Here is a 17,613-nt window from a genome sequence, read left to right as displayed (position 1 = left end):
AAAGCCGTTTACCATGCGAACACCCTAACTCAAAGTTTAAAAACACCCCGTGAAGTGGCGATGGCCACGCATGCATTCCAAAGATCTTTTTAATGTACTGCATACCATACCATTCTATATTACAGCCCTAGCAGTCATCTATACAACACCGTCATTCTAAAATAGCCTAATTTTGGCAGCCGCGGTGCTAGAGGCACTCGCGGTGGCACTAGCACCAGAGCAAGTCACGCAGCCAGTACCGGTTTCGTTGTAGCCCCGAGTGTCGTTGTTATTTTGACCGGTAGGTTGGTAAAGATTAAATGGAATCTTACTGGTCAAGCTATCGGACAGAATCATCTTGCCGGCAATAAGTGGACCGATTAACAAGGCAAGGAATACGACGAACAAAACGAAGTAGATGACAGCGTATCTCCAAACACGTCTCTTTCGTAGCTTGGATTGCTTCATTGAGTAAATTGGAGGACGAATTTGTCGACTGGGAGAAAGTTAGCTCTGAACCTATGTGAGTGATGTAGTGAAAATAAACATACCTTGGACGAAGCCAGAAGAGCATCACAGAATGAAGCTTGTCAACCTGAGGAATGGCGATGATAGGAAGCATGATGAAGAGAATGAGGTGACCAAGAACGAAGTCACCAGCGAACATTCCAAGCTCAGTGATCTTGCAAAGGAATTCACGACCAGGTTGCGAAATTGAATGCCAACCCATGGAATACCATTTACCAGTCCAGAAGGCAATGTTGGAGGTGTCGGTCTTTAATTCTCTGGTCAACGTCAAACTGATAATGAGCTTGTAGATAAATCTCTGAATGGCGGCCGAGGCAATCATTCCCAACAAAGTCTTGGCGAAGTTAAATCCTTCCAAGAAGAACATGACCTCGAAGAATACTAAGCAGAAGACAACGGCGAGAGCGTGTGCAATAGCGGCGAGAACCGATCCGAATTTCTTGCAACACATGCCAAGAAGGGGCCCCATACAACAAGCCATACCAAACATTGCACCCGCTACACCAGCGTTGACTGCAATGGGAGCACCGGCTACAATTGCCACACGAATCAAGGCGGCTGTTGGTTTGGTCGCGGTGCCATTGTTGTTGTCTGGGATGACACCTGTTTGAGCGTTGATGAAGAGATATGGAATCAAGGTGAGAGCGACAATCATGAGCGGTCCAACAATTTCACCGAAGAAAAGGTTGGAGAACGTGGCACGAGCGGTATCCCCAGACATCTTGGCCGATGGGTCTCCCAGAATCTTACGTTTGTAACCTGTGATTCTGGTACGCGAAAGACGACAAAAAGCAATCCAACTTGATGCATGGGAACGAGAGTTTCCGCGAGATAACCATCTCAAATAGTCTCTGTAATCAATGAAGAAATCGTTCCAGGCAAATTGATGAGGGTTGTACAAGAACGGTGAAATACACAAAGCAAGGAGAGTAACCCAGAAGTAGACCAACGCAGCTTGCCAGACAGTGATGGTTGCGAACAACAACATCATCAGTAATCTAGCTCCGAGATAAATCGAAGGACCGGCAAATCGAGAGAAGAGAATGCCAAAGGGGATACGAGCAGTAGCGAAACCACGACCAGTTCCGATATACCTGGCACCACCGAAAGAAAGATCTTGTTGGACAGCGTTGGCATAGATTTGACAGACGAAAACTTCGAAGAAAGGTGACAAAGAGCAGAATTGCTTTCCAAGACGAGTAGCCGCACGCCAGAAACCACGTTCTGTCAATTCCTGAACCGTCAAAGGCACGAAGGAAATGAAGAACACAATGAAAATCGAGATGACGCAACGATATACCCAGTTGGTAATAGGGATGATGTTTGCACAACCGGTTGGGAAGAGCGCATCGGTGATGGGGACGTTGACGTTGTAATTACACTCAATGACCTGGTTCTTAAGGGCTCCCAAATTGATTAAGCAGATCATGAAAAGATTGACAGACAACATGATAAACATGTTGTTCAAATGGAAACCAGGATGGGCGTAGTAAAAGGACAAGAAACGATCAATGGGCAGTTGAGTACCGAGGTAATAATACTCTCTCGACAACATTTGTTCACCCATACCAGTTCCAATCTTTGTAGTGAAGTTAAGAATCGAGCCAAAACCAAGATCACGACCTTTACCGCATTGATAGTACTCGCAATGCTTGATGCGACCTCCGCGAAGAAGTGCAGTCATACCGGCGTAAATATCCTCGTTGAGATGAAGACCTTTTTGAGCTTTGGAAACACCACCTCTGGTAGTCATGAAAATACCATTCAAAAAATCAGGATGTCCATAATGAAGCTTACCACCGATGGCAGCAAGAGTACGTGCGAAGAGTGTACCGAATGTTTGTTCCTTTCCGGCAGCGATATCTCCCAAAATACCAATGTTCTCGGAGAAAATATACTCGCGAGCACCGAGAATAGCGACAGGGGCGATCTTAGGATTGGAAACACCAGGAGTATAGGGAGAGACGTTTTCGGTTGTCATTTCCTCAAACTCGGCCAAAACGCTACGAATTTTCAAGCACTCTTCCAAATAGTTGTCCTGATTAGCATCAATGAGTTGAATATACTCACCACGATAGAAGATAATGGCATGATTTTGGTTATCGGATTTTCCATCACCCAAAATTGGGTTACCAGAAAGTTGAATACGGAACTTAGGTCTGCGCATTCCATTTTCCATGATTTCAGAGTGACCATCAATAAGAGCGGAGTAGAGACGTGGCTCTTCACCTTCGGCAAGAGGGGCTTCTTCATCCAGGTACGCGATTTGAAGATCAGGGTAGGCACGGAGGAGAAATTCGGTGTTTTCCATCTCCTCTTTCTTGAATTTGGCATAACGTTGCATAGAGACACAAAGCTTGAACTTGCGGCGGGCCATGCGTTCAAGTTCGCGCTCGAGCTTGTCAGAGTTACCACCGAACATTTGAACAACCTCAGGGTTCTCGACACGGTAGAGAAGCTTGATAGCACGACTATAGTTCATGAAACCAGAGATTGTACGGTAAAGAGTTTGGGCTCTCAAAGAGGCCCAGATACGTGTGCGGAGAGTGTACTCGGGAGCGGCCGATTTGAACCCAATGCAGTAGAACGGAAGATCATCGATCTTGCTCTTGGCAGTGTTCTTCTCATCCTTATCGTAATCACCATTGAATTGAGACGTCTCGTCGGCCAGAATCTTAGTATCCTTAACGAAGCAGTCCCACTCGTGAGGGTGCAATTGCTTCAGATACTCAAGCATAGTAACACGGGAGTATGGTTCGTCTTCACGAATGATTTCACGCAGTGAGAACAAGATCTTCTCTCCGTAATGAGGAATCATAACAGTGAAAGTGGGCATGTTATCGACTGGGAGTGGCTCTGGTATAGGAGTGGACAAAGATTGGGCGAAGAAAGAGATACGACGCTCGGCTTCACTCTGACTTGGGAAGAATTCCGTTTTGAAAGAATGATCTTCTTGTGAGACGAAGAAAGTTGGGGCTCGAAGAGTTCGCTTGCCTTCTTGTTCAGATGGAACTTGATGGTAGAGAAGCTTTTGGACGTGGTCGATAGCAAGGAGATGCTCTCTGTACATAGAAATAACTATGGCGTTCCAAATCTGGGAAATAAGGACCTTTGGCTTATACTTGATCTCCATGTCAGTGGTGGCGAGAACCTTAGAGTAGATACGCTTTGGCAGGCGCGAGAAGATATTTCTCCATGGTGTCCAGATAGAGACACCGAGGTAGAAAGACCGAGCCACTGAGTAGATAGTGTTCATGATAATGTACCACATGAAAGTGTCCAAGAAGAACAACGTGAGATCAGTAACGAACATGATACCAAGGAGAATCTTGGGCTGCAATTTGCAGAGAACGTCGCCAAAAATAGCATCTCCGGCACAGTAAGAAATTTCCATACTGGCCAAGTATCTGATAGGATCACGGAAGGATAGAGTCAAAAAGACGTAAGATTCAGCGAGTTTGGCTCCGAAGACCGTGATCCAAAGACCGTAAGACATCCACATGTCGTTGCCCGTCAGACGAGGATAACTTGCAGTGAAAGTTTGACTGGCAACGTATTGTCGAGAGTTCCTGGTCAAGTAACTACCAAACAATCCTCCCATCGGCATAATCGAGAAGAAGAAGTAGGTAACCAGAGCGATGAAGAATTGGACAATACCCAAAATCAAAGCAAGCTTCGTCTCTTGTGTGTTGGGAACGACGAAGATGTAGACACTGGGAGCGACATTGAGAGCAAGAACAGCGAGAAGGAACAATAGCTTCTTGGTCAAATGTTGAGCACCTGCCCAACGACGAGGAACGTAGGACCATTCGCAAATTGTAGCTATAACCATGATGAGACTTGCAAGAGCGCCACCCAAAGCGACTGCAGACCATTGTGCAGAGGCTGGAGGTTGATTGTTCTCCTGTTGCTTGTAGTTCTTTTCCAAAAGGGTGGGGGAGTTCTTAGCAGTGAAGAACCAAAATGCACTGATATGGATGACCCAGATACGATTGAAGTTGACCAGCATGTGGAACCAGGAGCGGGTTTCGCGATACGTTTTGAAGAAGACCTTGTTCCAGTTGACATCCTTGAGCTTGAGATAACGTTCCGCGGGAGAGAGATCCACTAGGCGAGACTTGTCTTCCATAACAATTCTCTCAATACCTTCAGGATACCAAAACAGTTGATTGCAGTCATCGTATCCGATAATCTCATTGTGATCACGTTCTCGGCGAACATACTTGCCATCCTGAACTTCGTAACCTTGATCTCTGCAGTATTGGTACAGAGGCGTTATGACGTGGTTGAGGTATGTGAATTCCTCTACTGGCTCAACCAAATTTTGACAAGCAGGAGAGTTCAGGTAGTCATCGGCACATTTGAAAATGAAGCAGAGAAGTTCGGGCATGAATCGGACTTGGTTGGCTTCACCCCAACAGAGGAGGTAGAGGGCCAATTGACGTACTCGGTCATGTTGAGACATGCGGTTCATGCGAGTCTTCCATCTGTACTCGGCAGCTTCGAGACTATTGTCGCCCTCCATCTGCTCCAGGGTCTGGGCTTCATTTTGAGGATCTGCTGCTGCCGCCTTGGCTGCTTTGCGGGCTTTGCGAGTACGACGATCTCCTTTGCCAAGTTTCATGTTGGCAAATCCTACAGCATCATCAAGATCGAGATGAGCGGCAAAATACCATTTTCGGTAGTTTGCATTGTCACCACCAATGTAATCTGCGTGGAGAGACAAGAGGGCTTGATTTGGAGTCATACGCGAAGCTCTCGAATCGAGCAGAGTCATCAAATGATCGTACACATTCCTCATGCTATCACGTTGGAAACCAAATTTGGCGGTCAAATCCAGGAAAATATCTTCGATTTCTTCCTTAGATAAAGGGATTTGAGCATCGGAGGTCCAGGCAGGATATGGCTCCTTAGATCGTTGTCCGGCTGGAAGTACATTGTTGTAGTCCATCCCGTAATTTGGCGTTGATGCTCCGGACGATCTGTTGCCACCATACGAAACCTGCGAAGATGGCGGTCTGTAACCACGACCACCCATTTGGCTCTCGTTGTAGCTGTTGTATCTCTCATCGCCGCGGCCATAGTAGTCCATGTCGGTGGCTCGAGCCATATCTGATCTCATGGTAAAGTCGCTGAAAGTCTCTGAATCCTCTTCTGAATCGCCCCGACGCTTGGCTTGAGGTGCTTCGCCAGCTGCTGCACCACCCTGCTCGTAGTACTGGTCGTTGTAGTATTCATCTTGGTATTGGCCTTGGTGTTGATCACCACCCTCGTAATATCCTCCCTCTTGGTGATATGGATTGTTGGCATCAGCATTGTAGTAGCCTCTGTAATGCGTCGTTAGCTTCCGATCTACGAAAAATTATCATTCAAGGCCACTCACGATTCATCATAGTACCCTTCACCACCTTGCTGCTGATGGCCTGCATGACCTTGCTCGTAGCCAGCATTATTATCGTAATATTGTTGACCTCCGTGTTCGTCCTGGTAATAAGATTCGGTGTTACCGGGCTGATGGCCGTAGCCTTCGTCGTATTGAGCACCTTGTTGTGGGTGTCCCGACATGATTGCGTGTTAAATTATTTACTGACAGATGGAATGTTAACATTGAGATCTCTAAGAGTCTTCCGAAGAGGACTGGCGCGTAAAAGTACTGTTCCTTTGCCCCGGCCTTCGTGGCGGATGTGCGAGAGTTGAAAAGTGAATAGAACGAAGAATGAAATTGGTACTCACAAATTAAAGGCACATTGGAAGAGTGAATGATTCCGTTGAAAGTCCTTGAATTGAAAATGGGCTGAGCAGAATGCTTGAAATGCGGTCAAAAAATGATGGTCGTGATGTAAATTAAATAAGACCGATTTTGCTCGTCTTAACAGTGAATCTTTCGAGAGGATGAATTGAATAAAATAGAGGTTACAAGAACTTGACCTCCTTTCGAAAAATAGAGTTTACTTTATCGAGAGAATGTCGAATGAGTTGTAAAGAGTGACTATTCAATTAAAATAAAAAAAAGATATGTTGATGATTTGGAGAAGGAAGCAAATGGAGCGAGATTTCCCTTCTGTTTTTCTCCCCCTTTATTTTTGGTGATTCGTTGCTGCTTTGGTCTTGTTGATTTTCGTTAGGGCGGCTTGTTGTCCTTCCTACGAACTCGAACTACCTAGTAAACTTTCGATACTGTCGCGTCTAAATGGCACGAAACAGGAAAAATAGCGCTGAACGAGTGTTGAAAGATTTACAATATCCAGTTTACAAACAAAGTGATAAACAAGAATCGAGAGAGAGAAAGAGAAAGAGCACACTGAGAAAAAAAGAATTGCCTTCCTTTCTCTCGAGGTTCTATGCCCAAGATGTTGGTATAGTTGTCGAGGTGAGAGTATGATCTTTCCCAAGAGTGAGAGATTAGGGAGAGGAAGAGAGTGGAAAAGTTGTGAGAGAGGAGCAGAGAAGGATTCTCAGAGTACTACTAGGTAATTAACTTAATAATAAGGAAATTCGGTCTACGGTTCGTTGAGAAAATCAAATTTGGCACTAAAAACAGGGTGACAGTTATTTATTCCTTGAGATGGGAGAGAGCGGGGGGGAGAAAGGTTGTTTTCGTCAGTAAGATATGAATTGGGTGGATCTACAAAATAGCTAAATAGATACTGGCTCGAGTCTGGTAGTCCGGTACGAACTGTAGTGCACCAGCAGACATATCTAGGCAAGAGAGTCAAGAGACAAATGATATTTACCAAAAATAAAAGAGGCTGGTTTCTGTGGTTGGTGGTGGCTTCACGCTTTCCATTGGTTCAGATAATTCAAATATCAGCATTATGGTGATAATCTTGGGGAGTGAAAGGGAGCAATACTTCCTCATGGAGTTAAGACGTTTACACAGGTGGACAACAATATCGAGGGAGGCAATAGGGAACATGTAGAATAAATTTAGATATTCCAGGTGGATACTAGATGCACTAGTAGGAGCAAAATTAAATGGAACTGGGAAGCTATGAAATGGTTCAGTTTAATAAGTTGGATTGACTCGTCTACTACCTACCGAGGACGTAGACAGATAATGCTGACAATTGATTGTGATTGGGAGGGGAAAGTTCTAGAGTCCGGATCATACCTAGTAGCCAGGGGCAAGTATGAAGAAAATCATGAGAAAGTGCCCAGATAGGATTTTCACCATGCTGCTTTTGTCTCCCGATTGCCAGCTCCATGCCATTTTCAATTAAATTCGTTCATCTATCACAGAGTAGGGTAAATTCTATTCACCATGCTAATTCAGGGGCACGCAACAAGCTTGCGCATCAATTGATCATACTCCGTACAGCTGAAAGCTTCGACTTCCCTACGCTCGAACTACTCGCACCATCTGTAGATATATATATGCATAGAGGCAAGAAAAGAATCGATAGAAATCAACATGGGAATGAACGTATTTCCCAAGTTTCTTTTCCTTCTCAACCTAATTTGACTTAGCCATTGACTTGATGCGTCTTTCTCTTCCCAAGGCTGTTCGTTGTCAAAAGCTTGTCTCCTCTTAAATCCACAGAGGTTATCGATATCTGAACGCCTTATGGTATTATTCTATTATACCGAGTATGTCAATATTGCCATCGATATTTCTAATTGCTTTTCAAAAGAAAGGACCATGGATTATCATGGCACAGCATCATCGTCTCCTCTCCTGCCCCCTGTTGCTTATTAGCCCTAGCTACAAGGGACGTATCCATAATAGATTCTTATCTGCATCAATCTATTTATTTCTACTCTCGAGAGCTTCATTGTTATTCCAGATCATCACACTTACATCAACGATTCTACCACTGTATCCTCATTGGATTGACCGTCAGGCCGTCTTACAGGTACCCAAATCCACACCAAATATACGCATAGGTACTGTTGAAAATCTTCTGGTGTGATGAAGCCATTGACGACACTCAGTCGATTCCCGGGTGGAACGAGATGATCCTCTTCCAAACGGTCCAGAGGAGATGAAAAGGGGGATAAAACGGCAACTGATCGGTGGTAAGTGGGTGCGTTAAGTGGATATGTGCCACAGTCAAGTTGGAACAAAGGCGGTGCAATGTGCATGCATGAATGATACTTTGCAAATCGACCAGGATACACGACCACTTTTATTCGAAAAGATCTCGAGCTATCGATCGGGAGTCGGCGTCGGAATCAAACATCTACTTCCCTAAAAATTGTATTATATAAAGTGCTGCTTCAAATGTTCGAAACATCGATAGTAGAGCAGCCCTCTTGAGATTATTGTACCAGGTCTACTAATGTCCTCGAAAAACAGCAGGTCTTCCGTTAAATTATGTAGAGATGGAAATTTGATATTGTCCGCTCCTATGGAATCTGAAATCCATTATTGAAGCGCGTCGACAACCCACCCACTCAGAAGTTAGAAGGGCTTGAAATTTCTTCTAGCCTGGATTACTTTAACAGCGAACTACCTACTCGGCCACTACTTTTATTGTCCATTGTTTTCAATGCTAGACTCCCGGGTTTCCGAAGGCTTTCCCATCCGATCAACAACAAAGACGGGCTGTTAAAAAACTGATCGGGCTAGGTTATCTTGATTCGTGTCTCTCAAGATCTCCTAAAATAGATCAAACTATGTTCCAGTTGAGTGGCGATTCGAGATTTTTAGTAAGCTATCATTGGATACTGTAATATTAATGTCCGAAGCTTCAACACACGATAGGACAAAGACGATGTTGATTGGCAAGGTTGGATTGATATCAGAGAATGTTGATGGGAGCTACTGCAAACAGCAAATAACCTTTCGATAAGTATATATTACCAACCATCTCTCTATCGAGCTTGAACATGTCCCGTTGTATTTGATCCAGAATGTTGTAGAAGGTGAAGGTGATGCACCAAGACGCGTTTTGAAGAGACAGCCGTTTAGATGACAAGCGGAGGTATCGTGGGACTTTTGCTACCAATAGGTACTGGGTACTCCGTATGATTTTCAATTGAAGTACTATCTCGATGACAGCATGTGATGAAGGACTGTATATCGGCAATTGATTGACATGAAAATCCTCGAAGTTCTCGGGTAAGTTAAGTTTCGAACGTGATACAGGAGTGTAACCTTCGCCTTGCTGCACGACAACAATTGGAGGGGAGAAGTAACCTGGCTCAACATTCACTTACCTAAATACGAGCTCACTACGACTGTGTCAAGGCGGCTGATTTGAGGGAATGAAAATGAGAGATAATCCTGTATCAGCGTCTGAAAAGATGTTGTATTATGTACCTAGTATGCTCAGCCTACCAGTGATACCAAATTCAGACTGAAGCTGCTTGTCGAGCCTCCCGATCAGCAGAGGATATGATGCAAAGGATATTGTATTGTGTTCGAAATCTTGAGGTTCGATTGATATTTTATACTCGACTGCCTATGTAGGCACGGAGGTATTGACGACAATCTTGTGTGAGAGGAAAGCGTATCAATACTCAGAGAGCCGAAATAAGCGTCTTCTTTAGATTTCATACAATTTGTGTGCCCTCTGGATAGCATCATATATACCCTTTTGATGAGATAATTTGATTTCTAAATCCACACAATTCCAAAACGACATGTCTCCATTCCTCGCATTCCGCACTGCTCAATTCATACCACCCAGACCGAGTTATCAGCCCAATGATTGCTCCTTATTATTTACGAGTTTGGGGCAGTGCTTCGAGAAGCATTCAAATTAGGATCAACCAATATCCCAGACCAAACCAAGGACGTGTTTAAGCTTTACTAAGTATGATCAGGTTATTTAAGAGGCCCCTAGTGAGTGTCCTGAAATACCTAACGCTGCAATCATCGAAATAGGTACTGGGTGGGGTTGTGAGCATTGCGTAAAAGACAGGACCGTACGTCGTACCCAAAACCACCGTTGTCTGTGAAGTGGCTTTGAGAGACCGGTATCCTGTAGGATTGATAGAGTTGATAGAGTTGGTAGAGTTGATAGAGTTGTTGGTGGCAGTGTGGTGATTCATGTCATACTCCCCTCGTGTACTCCGTATATGTATTTAATCATCCATTCATCCATCCAGTCACGATTGAACAATCCAACAACAGGGTCAATAATTCCTACCAACCTAGAAGCCTAGCTCGCCTAGGTGCTTCGGAGGCGGCATGTACTAACTACAGTCTACGAAGTACGTATGAACCTTACGAATAGCCAAGAATTTATTCCAATGAAATCCAATGAAATCCAATGAAATCCAATGAGATCCAATGAGATCCACCCCTTTGATTGGCTCATCCTCCTCTTGCCGTACTACCGGCACGCTCCTTCCCCATGCTTCTCTTTCTCACAAGTAGATTCTTCTAACATGAGAGACAAACGGGTTTCCTGAATTTCCCAGGTAGGCAATCCAATCGACATAAAAGAGGATTTGGACCAACAGACCCAATCTAATCTCTAGCCCAGGAACATTTCTTTCTTTAGCACACATCTCTCTACCAAAGTACCAACGTACCTTTCGTACCCATCTCCACTCCGAATTTATACCATTGAATCATTGTCCCGTATCCCCTAAATTGTTCTTCCATTTCAAATCTCCTTGCCACTCTTATTGGGACTGTGTTAATCATTCCACTTCCATACTTCTCGACATTCATTTGCTATCTTTCCATTTCTCTAGCAATCCCCATCCCCATCTCCATCTCACTCTAGTTGGGAAGACAGTCATTCGTTAAAACACTCTTCTTTTTTCTTTTTAACTAGGACATCTGCCGTGCAAGTCGTTGTTAGAGAAGGAGAAATTACATCACCATCACACTCGTTCTCTCCTAATCCAAAACTCACCTGAGACGGAAATATCTTTAACTAAGCATTTTGATTGGGATTGGATTCTTGAATTTTCATCTCAACATCAAAAAACAACTACTCACATTCATCTATCGCCAACCAAAATCAACATTATAACACACACACACACACATTGGTATTTCAATTAGCATCATGAAGACCTTTGGCTTTGCTTCAGCAGCTGCTGCGGCATTGACCGGTGCTTTTTTCGCATCGTCTGCTGCCGCGGCTGATCTCCCTTCTATCGTCATTAAGGTATGTCACGGATCGGTCCATCCGACGTTGTTGGAAGTCACTTTCAAATGCTGATTCGCATATCAGGGCTCCCATTTCTTCTACGAGAACGGTACCGAATTCTTCATTCGTGGTGTAGCATACCAACAAGACGTTAACGCCAACACTTCTTCCGACGCTACTTTTACCGATCCCCTTGCAGATGAAGCTGGTTGCAGGCGTGACATTCCTCTCCTTCAAGAGCTTGGCACCAATGTCATCCGTGTCTACGCTATCAACTCCTCGTTAGACCACTCTGTCTGTATGGGATTGCTCAACGATGCCGGAATTTATCTTATTCAAGATTTGTCTAACCCCTCATCTTCTATCAATCGAAACGACCCAGAATGGAACACCGATCTCTTCGCCACCTATGCCGGCGTTGTCGAGTATGTATATCTTGCACTTGTTACCCATCGTCATATCCATCTTTCTGACCTTTCACTTGCATTATGAAAGGGGGGGGGTAATCAATTCATCGTATTCTTCGTGTGCTAACATTCCAATTTCAGTGCCATGGCCAACTACACAAACGTCCTCGGTTTCTTTGCCGGTAACGAGGTGTCCAACGATGTCAACAACACTAACGCCAGTGCTTTCGTCAAAGCTGCCGTCCGTGACATGAAGGCTTACATTAAGACTAAGGGCTACCGCACCATCGGTGTTGGTTATGCTACCAACGATGATGCCAACATTCGAATTGATTTGGCTCACTATTTCAACTGTGGTGATGCTGATTCTGCTATCGATTTCTGGGGTTACAACATCTACTCGTGGTGTGGTGATTCCTCTTACACTGAGTCCGGATATGATCAACGAACTCTCGAGTTTGCCAATTACTCCGTCCCCGCATTCTTTGCCGAGTATGGTTGCAACACTGTCCAACCCCGTAAATTTACTGAGGTTGGGGCAATTTACGGCAATAAGATGACCGAAGTCTGGTCAGGTGGAATTGTCTATATGTACTTCCAAGAGGCTAATGACTATGGTAAGATATGACGTAGAACCTTCTGAAGCACAAGCTGACAAAAACTTTAGGTCTCGTCTCGGTTTCAGGAAGCTCTGTTAGCAAGCTCGCCGATTTCACTGCTCTGTCCAAGCAATTGGCCTCTGCCACTCCTAGCTTCACCAACTCTGCCTCTTACACTCCCACCAACACGGTAGCACAAGCATGCCCAGCAACCGGTACCGCTTGGGCTGCGTCTAGCAACCTTCCACCTATCGCAAACGCTGAGCTCTGCGAATGTATGGTCAAGTCGTTGTCCTGTGTTGCCAACAGTGGTATCTCTGGTAACTCAAGTGCCGATCTCTTTGACTATGTCTGTGGTTTGGACAGCGCTGCATGTGATGGTATCTCAAAGAATGCTACCACTGGATCCTACGGTGCCTACTCCATGTGCACAAGCGCTCAGCAATTGTCTTTCGTATTTGACCAATACTATCAAAATCAAGGCAAAGCAGCTACTGCATGTGACTTCAACGGTAGTGCTAAGACTCAAACTGGCTCCAAGAGCTCAACCTGTTCAAGTCTCATCAGCCAAGCCGGAACCGCAGGAACCGGAACTGTTACCAGCGCACCAACTGGTACTAGATCTTCAAGCAGCTCATCAAGTACATCCACCTCTACTAAGAAGAGTGCTGCCGGTGCTACTATTGTCCCACGTTTCGATTTGGGCTTGTTGCAATTAGGTGCCTATCTCGTGGTTGCTGGAATGGCAGGTGCGGGTATGATCATGTTGTAGATGATATTATTAGCATTTCCCGGCGGTGGATTTCTGGCTGTCTGGATGAAGGTATCTTCATTCGAAAATTGATCGAGTAGTAATATGTCATTCATTCCTTGATAGTCATTTCATATTGCCGAGGCGTCATTTCGTCCCTCTTCTCTTAGTAACTCACGGCATCAATTGAAGATGTTAATTTGTATATTAAACGATAGACTGATCAGATATTTAAAATGGTGAGAAAAGCAATCTCTTCTTGTAATTTGAGATTGATGTATTGTTCCTCAAAATGTGCTCACGACCAAACTTGTTTCAAGCCCCTATTCAAGGCGAGTTCAGATACTTTTCACATTGAAGTTTGCACACAAAGGCCTCAATATCTAGGCATGTATACACCCAATCAAAGTTATCTAAGCGAAAAGCACATCATCACTGGCTAGCTTACGACTCCGATGACAAGCGCGAATTGGTGTGTTTTTTCTTTGTAGATAACAGATGACTTCAAAAGGCCAACGATACTTTTGAAATTTTACTTGCGTTCCAATCCAATTTATAATTTTGACCTTTAACCAAATTTTACCCTCTCTATCCGATTGGCAATTTAAGGACTGATTGAACTATCAACTAGAGAAGCAGAAGTTAGGAAAGTGTCAGGGAACGTGCCTAACATTGCGGGGAAAGGGACAGATTAAACAAAATGGCGGACGTAGCAGCGGAACTAGAAGAGGGGGGCTTCAAGAGAACCTTGAAGGACTTGTTTGCCGGGGCTGCTGGGGGTGTAGCTCAGGTTCTGTTGGGTAAGTGAGATGCTGTTTTCATCCTGGGGTGTTTTTGAATATTTTTGGGTTGGTTGGGAGGATCACGTGGAGGTAACGAGATATGTTGAGGAATGGAACTGTCTTCGGGCGATGACAATGGTCTGTAGATTTGCGCAAGCCTTTTGATGGATACGTTTCAAGTCTGGATCTTCCCTTGAACTTGTTTTTAGGATGGGAACAACATAACGAGCACTTCACAAGATGATGATCTAACCTCTTCCGCAGGTCAACCATTCGATATTGTCAAAGTTCGTCTCCAAACCACTACACAGTATGCCAATGCTCTTGAAGCCGCTCAAACCATCTACCGCAATGAAGGTGCTCTCGCCTTCTACAAAGGTACTCTCACGCCTTTGATCGGTATTGGAGCCTGTGTTTCCGTCCAGTTTGGAGCTTTCCACCAAGCTCGTCGTTACCTTGAAAACTACAACACTACTCGCAATCCTCTTTCCCCAGGTCTTTCCTATGCACAATACTATGCGGCGGGTGCCTTTGCCGGTATCGCCAACTCTGGTATCTCGGGTCCCATTGAACACGTGAGAATTAGATTACAAACGCAGCCCCACGGTGCGGGAAAACTCTACAATGGTCCCCTGGACTGTGTTCGGAAATTGTCGGCCCATGAAGGCGTTCTCAAGGGTCTCTATCGTGGTGAGGCCGTTACCATTATTCGAGAAGCGCAGGCTTATGGTGTATGGTTCCTTTCTTTCGAATACATGATGAACAGCGACGCGGCCCGCAACAAAATCGAACGCAAAGATATTCCGAGCTGGAAAATTGCTTTCTATGGTGGTCTAGCTGGAGAAGCTTTATGGTTGGCCAGCTATCCGTTTGATGTTGTAAAGAGCAAAATGCAAAGTGATGGGTTTGGTAAGGAGATGAAATACAATGGTATGAGAGACTGTTTTGCAAAGACGTGGAGAGCGGAAGGTGCAAGAGGATTCTGGAAAGGCATTTTTCCTACGTTGTTGAGGGCTATGCCGGTCAGTGCGGGTACTTTCGCCGTGGTGGAAATGACTATGAGAGCTATTTCTTAGATGGTTTAAGGAATCAGAATAGTGGTGTAGGCGGTATCTTGATGAATTCATGAGATGATGAGAGTCATGCCACATGCTTGTTTATATGATATATTTTCAGTAGAGCGAACATGGCATGGCGTGGTATAGCATCAGCATCAGCATTAGAATTATATCGATGAATGAGATAAAGAAATCTACGTAAAGATTCCGTGTATATCAGAATTCACCAACATCTCCAAGTGCCCACTGACTCTTAGTTCCAGTACGTAGACTACGAACCAGAAAAAAAGACGATACTCGTGAAACACAACTTTCTCTCACTTATCACCCCCAAGGTCCTATATTTTGACATTCCAATTGCAATTGACAGTTCGTCATGAAATTTGATAATGAATGTACTTTATCCTACTAGTAATATCAGTACTCAATATAAAAATTTCACACCGCTGGCTTTCTTGGGATTAGACCGCAAAACCCTAAGTGTTGTAGAACTATCTATCTATCTATATTCCATGATCTCGTTCTTTGTGCTTGGATCCCTTCCTGTGAAACAAGCACGTACTAGATTTATTAACGAGTTGTGTCTTGTTTTCCTTCTTCTCAGGCTTTACTAAAATCTTAAAATAGCTACATTCTGGACGTTGGGGCGGAGGAAAGATTTGTTTGATGGATCATGGTAGGATCTTTATCCTTGCATTGGGGTGCGATCAAAAGCTAGGGAGAAACTAGAGTGATAAATGGGTGTGTTTTGATGGGTTATTTTTATCAACATTTCTATCACTGCTATGTTACGGTGGTGAGAAGATGTTATAAAGAACTTGATGATGTGGAGTGTAGTGAGGTGGTAAAAGTTATTGACATGAGCTCTGCTTGACAAGAGCCGGTGAGTGTATACTAGATGTGTAGGCTATTTGTTTACTGTCTTTTCCATCTTCCAATCTATCGTGTTTCTAACCTTTGGAAATATCCCAACCATCAATATCTAGCTAGATTTATATAGATGCCACCCTTGGTGTGGACATTTAGTCGTTGAGTAGCTAGCCGATTATCTTTGCGGTAGCCGATGTTTACGACGTATACTAGCTCAGTAGATTCATCATTCCTCTCCTCAAACCCGACTATATCATAATCAGAATCTCAACCACAATTTCAAGTATCAACCTCAGCCATGTTGTAGTGGCCTAATTGCTGCGCATGAGCCGCCGCTTGAGCTTCCCCATGAACAATCACACCACAATCTTTACACTTGATAGCCATCCCTCCTGTATCAGTATAATAATGCTTTTCTCTTAATTTTGAGCATAATTCTACTGCTTTGGCGATAATGGTGTCGTCGGATTTATCGAAAACTCGAATGTCATTTTCGGGAGTTGAAGAGAAGGGAGAAAGGGCTAGCATGTCATAATGGATTCCGGAGTAGATCAAAACACATCTGGTGTTGGTGCCAGATTCGTGGAATTTGTGGATGGATAGGGACTGGGTATTGTTAGTTTGTGAGGTTATGATTGAGGGTCATAATGAATGAGGGTTCTCATGGGGAATGGAAATGTCAACTCATAATTGAAAAAGGGATGACATACTTGAACATCGACACAAACGACTTCTATACCAAAGGCCTCAGCCAAAATGCCCATCTCGATAGCTCCACCCCAAGCATCAGAGGTTTGAATCCAGCGACAGTAATCATCGGGTGCTTGTTCTAATACAACTTTGCTATAAAGTTCGGGTTTGCCTTGAATGGTAGAAGCTACGACGGATCGAAGCTCATGCATAGAAAGGTCATCACCAGGAAGAACTGCCGTTCCAAAAGCTCGGAAAAGACATGAGTTATCGTCTGGCATGACACGGAGGACTGAGAGATGTTAGTGGAGTGAATGATAATTTTGGGTGGAAGACTTACCAAGTGTAGCCTGGAGTTCCGGAATTGGAATCTCAGGTACATCTCCAGCAATACCTCTTTTACGCGAAAGGGCCACAGGAGGTGCAGAATCCGATGTGTTTTTCGCATCACCATGCATACCAGAGAAAGAAAATGACTTCGCCTCTGCTGTTTGTCTATCTTTTACTTTAGGAGGGATAGATGAGGTTTTAGAATCAGAAGGTGAAGTCGATTTTGGTGATCCCCCAGATTTACGTTCTTCTCTTGAACTGATCGTAAGTTGTTCGCCATTTAATTTGATATCCAACTTGCTCAGAGGTAATGAAGGCTCGCTTTGAGAAAGGAGAAGTGGTTTTGGCGGATAACCATATTTAATATCGAAATTTGTGAGAGACGTCTTTAAGGCGATTTCGGATATGAGATCACTGATTTTGGCATCGTCTGAAAGAGTTATGGTGGATGTCCCTTCTGGTCCTCGAATTCGCATTCGCGGCATCTTTGATATCTGGGTTGGTATTGGCACGTGGGTGTCGTCGAAAGTGGTTCAGTACTTGGTTTATATGGACAATAATTTCTTGA

The 17,613-nt window shown here is 44.3% G+C and overlaps 4 protein-coding genes across 4 annotated transcripts; 2 read left to right on the top strand and 2 right to left on the bottom strand.

Moving 5' to 3' along the window:
* Positions 1–156: 156 nt before the first annotated feature.
* EAF01_001390 (uncharacterized protein) lies at positions 157–6,072 on the bottom strand (the record flags this gene model as incomplete). The annotated part of the gene is made up of 3 exons (XM_038909640.1): positions 157–475; positions 531–5,834; positions 5,891–6,072. 3 exons carry the CDS (start codon positions 6,070–6,072, stop codon positions 157–159), a joined length of 5,805 nt encoding a protein of 1,934 aa, XP_038774452.1.
* Positions 6,073–10,880: 4,808 nt separating this feature from the next.
* On the top strand, positions 10,881–13,595 carry EAF01_001389 (uncharacterized protein). The gene is made up of 4 exons (XM_038909639.1): positions 10,881–11,576; positions 11,643–11,983; positions 12,107–12,582; positions 12,633–13,595. The coding sequence occupies exons 1-4, from the start codon at positions 11,475–11,477 to the stop codon at positions 13,334–13,336; spliced, it is 1,623 nt and encodes a 540-aa protein (XP_038774451.1). The 5' UTR covers positions 10,881–11,474; the 3' UTR covers positions 13,337–13,595.
* A 420-nt stretch (positions 13,596–14,015) lies between these two features.
* EAF01_001388 (uncharacterized protein) lies at positions 14,016–15,173 on the top strand (the record flags this gene model as incomplete). The annotated part of the gene is made up of 2 exons (XM_038909638.1): positions 14,016–14,115; positions 14,362–15,173. 2 exons carry the CDS (start codon positions 14,016–14,018, stop codon positions 15,171–15,173), a joined length of 912 nt encoding a protein of 303 aa, XP_038774450.1.
* A 1,131-nt stretch (positions 15,174–16,304) lies between these two features.
* Positions 16,305–17,530, bottom strand: EAF01_001387 (uncharacterized protein; the record flags this gene model as incomplete). Its single annotated transcript, XM_038909637.1, has 3 exons — positions 16,305–16,631; positions 16,736–17,007; positions 17,056–17,530. The coding sequence occupies 3 exons, from the start codon at positions 17,528–17,530 to the stop codon at positions 16,305–16,307; spliced, it is 1,074 nt and encodes a 357-aa protein (XP_038774449.1).
* Between the last annotated feature and the right edge of the window lie 83 nt (positions 17,531–17,613).

This window comes from Botrytis porri (assembly GCF_014898465.1).
Source record: "Botrytis porri strain MUCL 3234 chromosome Unknown BPOR_002, whole genome shotgun sequence".
NCBI lineage: Eukaryota > Fungi > Ascomycota > Leotiomycetes > Helotiales > Sclerotiniaceae > Botrytis > Botrytis porri.
Note: the sequence above shows the minus strand (reverse complement) of the source record. Positions and strands in the feature narration are given on the sequence as shown.